Source organism: Pteropus vampyrus, unplaced genomic scaffold (genome assembly GCF_000151845.1).
Source record: "Pteropus vampyrus isolate Shadow unplaced genomic scaffold, Pvam_2.0 Scaffold312, whole genome shotgun sequence".
NCBI lineage: Eukaryota > Metazoa > Chordata > Mammalia > Chiroptera > Pteropodidae > Pteropus > Pteropus vampyrus.
In genome coordinates this window covers 795042-804823 of record NW_011889093.1, presented here as the reverse complement: position 1 = coordinate 804823, position 9782 = coordinate 795042, and the positions used below count along the sequence as shown (strand labels likewise).

General features: G+C 65.8%; 1 protein-coding gene across 1 annotated transcript; it reads right to left on the bottom strand.

Annotated features, from left to right (window-relative positions):
- Positions 1–3349: 3349 nt before the first annotated feature.
- KIF25 (kinesin family member 25) lies at positions 3350–9748 on the bottom strand. Its single transcript, XM_023521720.1, has 5 exons — positions 8916–9748; positions 5901–7186; positions 5045–5236; positions 4535–4690; positions 3350–3937 (listed from the first exon to the last, which is right to left on the bottom strand). The coding sequence occupies exons 2-5, from the start codon at positions 6220–6222 to the stop codon at positions 3795–3797; spliced, it is 813 nt and encodes a 270-aa protein (XP_023377488.1). The 5' UTR covers positions 6223–7186; positions 8916–9748; the 3' UTR covers positions 3350–3794.
- Between the last annotated feature and the right edge of the window lie 34 nt (positions 9749–9782).

Genomic DNA, 9782 nt, shown 5'->3' with positions numbered 1-9782 from the left:
GCAGCTGTTCGGTCCGTGCGTTGCGAGCTGGTGTGCAGACGAGCACAGCAGGAGTGTGGCCCCGGGCTCAGCGTCCACGGGGGTGGACACTGGACTCATGCGGGTCATGTGTGTGGTGACAGTGGCCACCAGCATGGCTGTGATTCCCTCCAAAGCCAGGCGGCTGGCTGGGGCGAGGCACGCTCCCCTCCCGCCTCAAGGACCCTGCTTGCAGGTGGCCTTCCTCCAGGAAAGGCCACCTGCCACATCATACCTGCTTCCTAACCCCAAGTAGGCTGTGAGAAAGGCCACTCTGACAGGTGGGACTCGATAGGTCAGACCCCTGCCCCCCCCCGAGGCTCAGCAGGGGGCTCCGTGCAGTGTGGCTGCACTTACCTGTGGCCCAGATCCACGTGCGCACCTGCCGCCCTCGCCCCTAGGTGAACTGGCCTGTTTCGCTGTCAGACTGTCCCGAGGACTCGGTGGGTCACAGAGCCCGTGAGGTCGTCCCCTGCCCACTCTGCCCGTGTGTGGCGGCTGCACTGGCCCCGTCTCCCCCACTCGCGTTGGAGCTCGGGCGGGGTGGGGGTGGGGGCTGCTGCGGCCAGGCGGGTGCCCCTCGGCCTGGCCCCTCGGTCCTTTCTGTGTGCGCCCGGCACCTGTGATAAAGACCCCACAGTGGGCAGCACGGCCACCTGCTGTACCCACTGCCGTAACCACCGTGCCCTAGAGCTGCTTGGACAGGGGGACACCGGGACAGCCCGTGCCACACGGAGCTCGTGTGCATCTAACTCGTGACAAGAAACCTACCTTCGAATGTGGTCTGGAATTGCCAGGGCAGTGAGACCACGGGGAGGGGCAGGCAGGAGTGGCCCGTGCTCAAGGTGGCCTCACACGCCCAGTCTTTCCCTCATTAAACAGATGCCACCGGGCGGGTATGTGCCGGCTCTGGACAGATGCCAAGTGGCACAGAGCATGGTGAGGGGGTCGGCAGAGGTGGCCCTGTGCCAGAGGTGCACACGTACCGAGGGCACCAGGCCTGTGGCCACAGAGCAGGAGGCCAAGGGGTCCTGGCAGACTGGCCAGGGTCTGAAGGTTGGGCAGGGGCATCCACAGTTGTGTGGGGCCTGAGCCTCTGCTCCCCCTGAGGTTTTGGTCATTCGAAAAGCCATCCCCAAGGTAGGAAGTGGGGCTCTGGCCTAAGGTCTGTGACTTTAAAGAAACTTTTGAGCACAAGAGTCTTGCCCGTGGACTGATGCGCTATGGCGTAGAAGGCAGCCGTCAGCGGGGTGGGCAGAAGTGCGCTGCTGGTGCCAGGCCCTGTGCACGCACGCGTGCACACACAAACCTACACACTCACACACAAGTGTACACACATGCACACACAAACCTGCACACTCGCACACAAGTGTACACACCCGCACACGCACACACAAACCTGCACACTCGCACACAAGTGTACAAACCCGCACACGCACACACAAACCTGCACACTCGCACACAAGTGTACAAACCCGCACACGCACACACAAACCTGCACACTCGCACACAAGTGTACACACCCGCACACGCACATGCACACAAACCTGCACTCGCATGGTGTACAGACACCTGCACACATACACACAAACCTACACACACACGTGTAACACTGCACACACACAAACCTGCACTCACATGCGTGTATCCACACTACACACATGCACGTGCACACACACACCTGCAGTCATGCACGTGTACATACACTTGCACACACGTGCACACACATGCAGGGAGGCATGGCGGGTGCCAGGCCCTGTGCACAGGCACACGCGCCCACACACACACACACGGGCAGGCATGGGGGTGCGGGGACGTGGCACACAGAGGGAAGCCTGCACCAGAAGCTCGCGGGCCCCTCCCCATTTCCTGGAGAGCTCCGGTGTCCTGGGCCGGCTCCTCCCCGGCCGCGCGCATCCCTCACTGCCACCAGAGGGCGCTGGCGGCACGCTGTGGCTCCTCAGGCAGAGCCTGTCCCCAGCCCCAAACCTGCCTGAAAGGGCCTGGCAGGCTGGAGACCAGCTGTGACCATCTCTCACGGGCAGGCTGCCCCTCCTGGCACTCCTGGTCCAATCGCCCCTAACGCGGGTGGCCAGCGCCCTGTGCCCTTGGCCGCCATGAGGCAGCAGGGCCCCTGGTGCCCCCGAGAACCCACTGCTGCAGTTCCCCATTTCTGTGCAGACACCGATGGTCACGCGGTGCCTGTGAGCCGCCAGGCCACCTCTGGCTGTCCAGGTGGCGGGAGGACAGCCGGCGAGGCAGGATCTCTGTGCTCTCAGACTCCATCCCCCCCACCCGGGTGCCTGGGGAGGTGACAGCGGAGCCTGCAGCACGGGGCGGGGGTGGGGGGCTCCTGTGGAGAGTCTGGAGCCACCTTCCCTCCTGTGGAGACCAGGGATTAGGGACAAAGGCCTAGTAGGTGAGACACGTGTTTTCCAGGGAAACGGGGCTGAACTCGTCGGGAAAGGACGGTTCGGGGTCCCAGCCGCTGAGTGACTGGCGCCGACGTGGGGGACACTCAGCGAGGAGGCCACGGACCCGGGGCTGCAGGGACATGAGGCAGACCCCGACGTCCGCCCCACTCGTCCGTGAGGCCGAGAGGAAGCCCAGCCCGGCTTCCGGGCCCCGGGCGGCGGGTGGCTGGCTGGACAAAGCGTAGGCCACAAGTGCCACCAGCCCCCTGGCCTGTCCCAGCTAGGTCTGGACAGAGTGCAGGGGGCAGGTAGTGGTCTAGATTCAGGGGACCCCCAAAGGCTTGTTGAGCATGGACTCCTGGGGCCTGGACGCCTTGGGGCCCCGTGCAGTGCTGTCCTAAAGGGTGTGGGCTTTCGTTTGGGGGGGACTCCCAGCATCATGGGCCCAGGGGCCCAGAGTGCACGTCTGACCAGTCACTGCACCCTGTGACTCACCCCGCACACCCTGTGGGCCCCGGGTCACCCACCCCACCTGAGGCAGAGCCTGGGAACGGGACACCCTTTCTCCAGAAGAGCTGGCTGGCTCTGTGCCCCCCCCCACAATGCTGCATGGGCTTGGGGAGCAGGCCCCTGGGGACAGACAGGCGTCCATCCAGGGCCCGGCGACACGCCTCCCTGGGAGCCCAGCGAAGAGGCCCAGGGACTCCGAAGAGCCGGTCTTCATCCCAGTGACCGAGACCCAGAGGGGCAGGCGCTGGGCCATCTGCGTGCCCCACGGCTACGGGGATTAGTGAACTGTCAGAATGAAGCCGTTTCAGCCACGAGAGAGAGAGAGACCCCCACTGTGTCCCGGAGTCTCCCCCTCCCCGCCTGGTCTTGGGTGTGCGGGCCCAGGTAGGGGTGCGGGAGGCGTCCAGGCGGCTTGGTCAGGCGACTGCCAGCCAGACATGGGGACAGCTGGCTGTGTCTGCCTCCCCCCGCACCTCTGGCGGCCTTGCTGCACAGAGAGACGGGGCTGTGGGCGGGGGACACCACGACAGCCCGTCTGGTCCCAGGTGCTGGCCTCAGAGCCGGGGACGGCGGCCTGCTCCGTGCGGGATGGGAGCCGGCAGTGGGGCCCGCGTGGCTTCCCCCTCTGCGCCCAGCACCGCCCCGAGGACCCGCCCGCCCAGGGTGGGGGCTGCTCGATGGCCGCTCGCCGGGCCACGTGCTGCTCTGACGACGTGGCCCGGCCTGCGCTCCAACGCCTGTCACCGTTTATGGCCAGCTTGTTGGAAAAAATGAGGTTTGTCGGGTCTGAGGCAAGCGGGTTTACTGCGCGCGGGGTCGAGGGAAGCCCAGCCCCACAGGCGGCCGCAGCTCTCAGCACCGGGGGCTCCTGCGGGCTGGGCCAGCCCCCTGCACCTGCCGCGCCCGCGCCCCGAACCCCAGGCTCTGCAGCGTCTCCGCCACGTGCTTCAGGCAGGGGGACACGCACACCATCACCAGCAACTTCGCGTCACCTCCTTTAAAACAGTAAGAACACGCAGCTGGGGAGAAGGTCGAGGAAGGAGCACAGCGCGGTGGCCTCGCGGGGGCCCGGTCACTGCTGTGTCGGCCATGCTGGCCGCAGGGCTGCAGGGCCCAGGCGCCCCGGGCACCCCGTGAGCAGCCTCCTGCCGCCAGCCGGGGCTCAGGAGAGGCGACGCTGGCTTGGGGTGTGGCTGGTGGGGATGGGACCCCTTGTGCAGTTGTGTCCCCCTGCGGGTCCTGGGAGGGGCGCCGGCCTGTCCTCTGCTCTAAGGACCGACAGGAGGCGGGGGCCGGGCTCCTGCAGGGGCCTCCGCCCACCCTGCCCAGCCACACTGCCAGGGCCCCCATCCGCCGGGACCTAGGACACCCCACTTCCATCCCTCCCCCGTGGGCTCCCCCGTGGGAGGAGCTGGCCGGCACACGCCCGTGACCACACTGCAGGGAAGCACGTGGCTGGGAATGCCGCCGGGGACAGACCACTGAGCAGGGAGCCAGGAGGGCCCCAAGGCTGTGGCTGCGAGGAGCTCGCCCCCCACAGGAAGGGGGACAGCGGCTGACTCCCGGGGCACGCGGTAGGGGACACTAGTCACCAAGGGCGTCCTGCAGCACGTGGGTGAGCTTGCTGTTCCTGTAGGGCACGTGGCCTCTGCGCTCCCACAGGGCCCGGAGCACGTCCGCGAGGGCTGCCAGGCTCCGGTTTATGCAGGAAGTCTCCCTCAGGGCCGAGCCTGTCACTCCAGACACACCTGGGACAGTCAGGGACCAGCCACGCGGTGAGACCGCGAGACGCAGTCGGAGAGCAGCAGGGGACGGGGACGTGAGGAGGCAGCGGGCCGGCCGGGAGGCCCCTCGCCACGCGGTCCTCCGACCGCCTACCTGGCCCGCGGGAGGCGCTCTCACTGGGCCACGACCTCCGATTTGGACTGGCCCACGACCTCCGATTTGGACTGGCCCACAGGACGGCACAGGCCTCTAAGGTCCCCTGCAGAGGGTCCCCAAGCTTGGGCGCCCGCGGTGGCCTGCTCCGTCTGCCCCTGTCACGTCCCCACCCCCAGTCACCCTGGAAAAGGCTTCTCGCTCGGGTGCAGACGGCCACTCACCGGCACACTCACTGCCCGCCAGGTCCACGAGCTGCAGCTTGGCGTGCACCTGCTCTGCGTGTGCTGCGGGGCCCGCGGGCGAGGCCCCCGGGGACCCCGGCGAGGCTCTGCGGGACGCACCCCGCCTCCTCCCTGCGGCAGGCTGCGGGGGCCCGGCCTCCTGGGGCGCTGTGGGGCTCCACGGCTGCTCCGCTGCACGGGGACGACAGGAGGTGACGGGGTGACCGGGGCCTCTGGGCACCATCGCACGGGGACGGCCGTGTGTCTTCCCCTTAGACACACGGGGACGGGGCCGAGTGACAGCGAGTGGCACTTCGTGGCGGCCTAATGAGGCTCCTCAGCGGGGCTCGGCCGTGGCCCTAAGGGCCCGTCGTCAGCACAGGCTGCTCGGCCCCATGGACGCCAAGCCCGCGGCTGCCCCACACTGTCCGTGGCTGCCCTGACCCCCTGCCCTTCGCCCCGAGGCTGTTAGTTCGTCCCACATTGTCCCTGCACGGGCGGCTCAGAGCGACTCTTAAACCTGACCAGGGCACCCTCTCCGTGCAAAGCACAGAAAAGGCGCCTGAGGGGCGTTTAAAAGAAGCCTGAGAACCGCCCTTTACACCTTAGGTGCCGGCTTGTGACTCGCTCTCTAAGCTGACACTGCGTTTAGCATCACTCGCGAGGCCGTTCTGCTTCCTGTATCGGACCTCGTTAAATAAGGTGTTTCCCCGCCACCCCACCCCGATGTCCCCTCCTGCCCGGCCTCGGGGACCAGGGGCCTCCTGGGTTTCGGTTCCAGGCTTCCCAAAGACGGGGCCACAGCCCCCAACCCCGCTTCCTGTGTGGTTCACCCTGCGTGCGTCTGGCCACTTACCGGAGCTGTGGCAGGAGGGTGCTGTGGTCACAGTGACCGTGACGATCAGGTGTGAGCGAGAGGAAGCCGCGTGCACGGCGGTGGCATGCTGCGCCCGCAGCTGCAGACCGGCCCTGATGAGCGCTGTGCACTCCCCTGCACTGCACACAGCCCTGCGGGGGCGACAAGCCCAGAGCGAGGGTCCCGCCCACGCCCGCCCCACGGCAGCCTCTGCCCCCCGCTGCGGAAACCCCTCACGTAAACGCAGGTGCCATTTCAAGACAGCAGCGAACCGCGCACACGTGGAAAGCAAACCTTTCGCTCTCGGGAGCCTGCCCGACATGGCTGTCTAGCTGCTCTCCCCGAAAATAATCAGCCGTTTGGGGCCGAGTCAGAGGGTCCCACCTTCTCAGCATCTGGCGTTCGTTCATTTATTAGACACTCAAGGACCCCAAAATTGTAAAAGTTTGTCTATCAAATCATTTATGAAATAAAAGTTTGATTTATTTCTCCATTTTAATTAATGAGCGAGAAGAGCTCATCAGAACTTGTGATCTGTGGGAGATTTTCTGATCAGTCTGTTCGTTCAAAGCTGAAAGTTCGGCCTGTCAAACGTTCCACGGTTAGCGCACCCCAGGATTTCTGAACGCTGAGCACAGCCCGCAGAGCCCCTTTCTAACTGTGAGGCCCCAGAGGGCCACCCTGGCCCTGACGCCACATCTTCCTCCGGGCCTGCCGTCCAGGCAAAGCCCGCCGCGAGCGAGCGTGACACAGACGCCTTACGGGCGGACGCGCCGTAAGGACATCTTCAGGAAAATGTCTACCCAGCGTGAGGAGCCTTGCCCTCTCACGAGATGACACCTTTCTGTGCCCCGAACGCTGGCATTCACAGGGGCCAATCAGGATATCAGTCACCGAGTGGCCGTCTCTCCTCTGTAACCTGGGGACAGTCCCTGTGCCGTCCCCTCTTAATGACGACATTCTGAGAGTCTGTCTTGCTCGTGACCTAGAAGGGTGATTCTACAGCAAACACACACACGGTGAACCGACTTGTCGCTGGCAGGGAACGTGGGGTCCCCGTGAAGGTGGCCGGGCCCGAGGCCACACCTGCGGACGGGGCGGGCACTCACACGCGGGTCAGTGGCGACACCTCCTTCCTGCCCTCCTTGGTCGTCGACACCTCGGGCTTGACACCAGGCACCGCTGTGCGACCGTCCTTGGCCAGAAGGTCAAAGATGTCGTTGTTATAAACTTCCATGACGGACACCTCGACCTGCGTGCTCCTCGACGGGTTTTCTGAAATGAGCCTGGGGCGGGGGGACGGGAGACGGGGCCGTCAGAGGGGCTCGGGCGGCCCCTGAAGAACGTGGTAGGGGGCTCCAAGACGACAGGGCACCGGCCCCGGAGACGCCGGGCCAGCTCCCAGCTGCGGCCACGCGCCTGACGCCAAGGTCCCCGAGGCACGGGGACCCCTGAGCGGCGGTGGGTGAGCCCCTCGGGGACAAAGCTGTTTCACCTTTGTCCCACCGGAAGCGGCCAGTTCGGCCACTGGCACGCCGGGCATTCTAGACACAGCGGGGACTCTGAACGGCCGCAGCCCCGGCAGGGCGGCTGGCGCCTTCCCGGGAACATGGTTCCCCTACTCTAGAGTCACCGCTGTAGGAGGCCGTGCCCTGCGGACGGTGCCGCGGCCTCCGCAGACTCCCAGGCCCCTGACAATGACACGTCTCGTGGTGGTTTGTGTCTCAAGTGCTGTGTGCTGACCGGACAAAAGGCTAAAAATAAGGATATGTGCACTTACAGAAAAACCCCAGGGCCCGGCCGAGGGAGGAGCGGCCACAGGGCCGCGTCCCTGCCCCACAGCCCTGCTTTGTCCTTGTGACCCACCCCCCACCGGGGCCTGTGTGATTGCGACTCGTGTGCCTCCGTCCGGAGCGGGGAAGCCAGCGTGGCAGGGCGCTGCTGTGTTTGGGGGTACGGCTGGGCCCCCTCCTCCGGCCTCACTGGGCTGAGTCTCACCAGGAGCTACACGTGGGCCACGGACAAAATGAACAGTCAATGTCTCCTAATGACTAACAGTTCAGAACGGTAACGACGAAAATCAAAGAAAAAATAAATTCTCTGATAAAAATTACAGTTGGCAAAGAGTTCGGGTTTTGACAAACCTGAGATTCGGGTTTGCTGGGAGCTCCCCAAGCTCAGAGCGGAGCAAGAAGCCAAGCGAGCCAGCTGGGGGCCCCCCACTGGGAACCACGCCTGCTGGGGGGGCCGTACCCCCCCACTGGGAACCACGCCTGCTGGGGGGGCCGTACCCCCCCACTGGGAACCACGCCTATTAGGGTGGCCGTGCCCCCCGACTAGGAACCATGCCAACTGGGGTGTCCCCACACTAGGAACCACGCCAGCTGGGGTGCCCCCAACTAAGAACCACGCCAGCTGGGGTGTCCCCCACTAGGAACCACGCCAGCTGGGGTGCCCCCCACTAGGAACCACGCCAGCTGGGGTGTCCCCCCACTAGGAACCACGCCAGCTGGGGTGTCCCCGCACCAGGAACCACGCCAGCTGGGGTGTCCCCCCACTAGGAACCACGCCAGCTGGGGTGTCCCCGCACTAGGGGCCTCCGCACCTGCCCCACCCCTCCTGTGACAGGCCGTATCTTTGCCTCACAAAACCTAGACTAGAACTGAAACTTCTCATCTGCGCGAGGCCCAGGAGCCCCTGGAAAGACTCCTTCCCCTACGTCAAGTGCGCGGTCGCCGGCTCCGTCCCTCCGTCCCTCCGTCCCTCCGTCCCGCAGGCACTTAGCCGTCGGCTGGGTTCCGTGAGCCGCGCTGAAAAGCAGCCCTCGGCCCTCACCCTGGGGAAGCAAAGCGTCTGGGGGCAGGACGCACACGGCAGCAGCGTCCGGGGCGCACGTCACACAGGACACGCGTGGCCCCACGAGAGGCAGAGCGGGCGGGGACACGGCCAGGCGCAGCGGTTCCCCCCGCCCGCTGCTGACCCCCCGCCCCGCCCGCTGCCGCTGGCTCCAGGTACCTGAAGAGTCCCTCCACGGCTCTGGGGACAAGCCCCACGTCGCGGGGAGCGTCCGAGGGCGGGCCCAGCATGGTGTAGGTCTTCCCGCTCCCCGTCTGTCCCAGCGCCAGGACACAGACGTCGTACCTGGAGGTGGGGGCAGAGCTCAGCGTGGCCCGCTGTGGCTAGACCCTGTGGACGGCGTCCACCTGCCTGGACCAGGCCCCCGCGTCTCGCTGCGTCCCTCCGTCACTCCGTTCACGTGACCGCCACCGTGCTTTGCTGACCCATGCTGCTGCTGCGTGGGGACAGAGCCGTGGGTTCCGTCACCCTCACAGCCGCACAGACGCCGCATGCATCTCATCGACGCCGCTTTCTCCTCGGCGTCCTGGTGTTTGCTCGTGGAGGACACTGTCGTCCCCTCGCTGCCCAGCCCGGCCCAGCCTCCCAGGTTCCATTCCTCCCGATGCTCGGGGTGGAGGCGCCTGGCCCGCCTGTGCCCACGGAGCCAGGCTCGCCGACGTGCGATGCTCCACGAGCGCGTCCCCCGGTGCTGGCAGTAGTCGCCTCAGCCCTCAGTGCTCCTCGCGCCGCCATCCCAAGGGCCTTCAGGTCCTCGTCACCCAGATGGCGGTGTCCCTGTGACGGCTCCGGTCCGGGCTTACGTCACAGAAAACAAGGGCTGCTGTTCGTGTCATTAGCCCGAAATACCGACAGGGAGATAACGCTATCGAGAAGAACGTTTTAAATAAGTTTATGACGTGAATTTACGTTCTTGGCCGCGGAGGTGGCCGAGGGCGTGTGTCTGTGGGGGAGGGGCGACGTGACTGCGGCACAGGACGCGTTGTCAAAGACCTTCCTCACCCTGCTGTGCACAGACACGCCGCC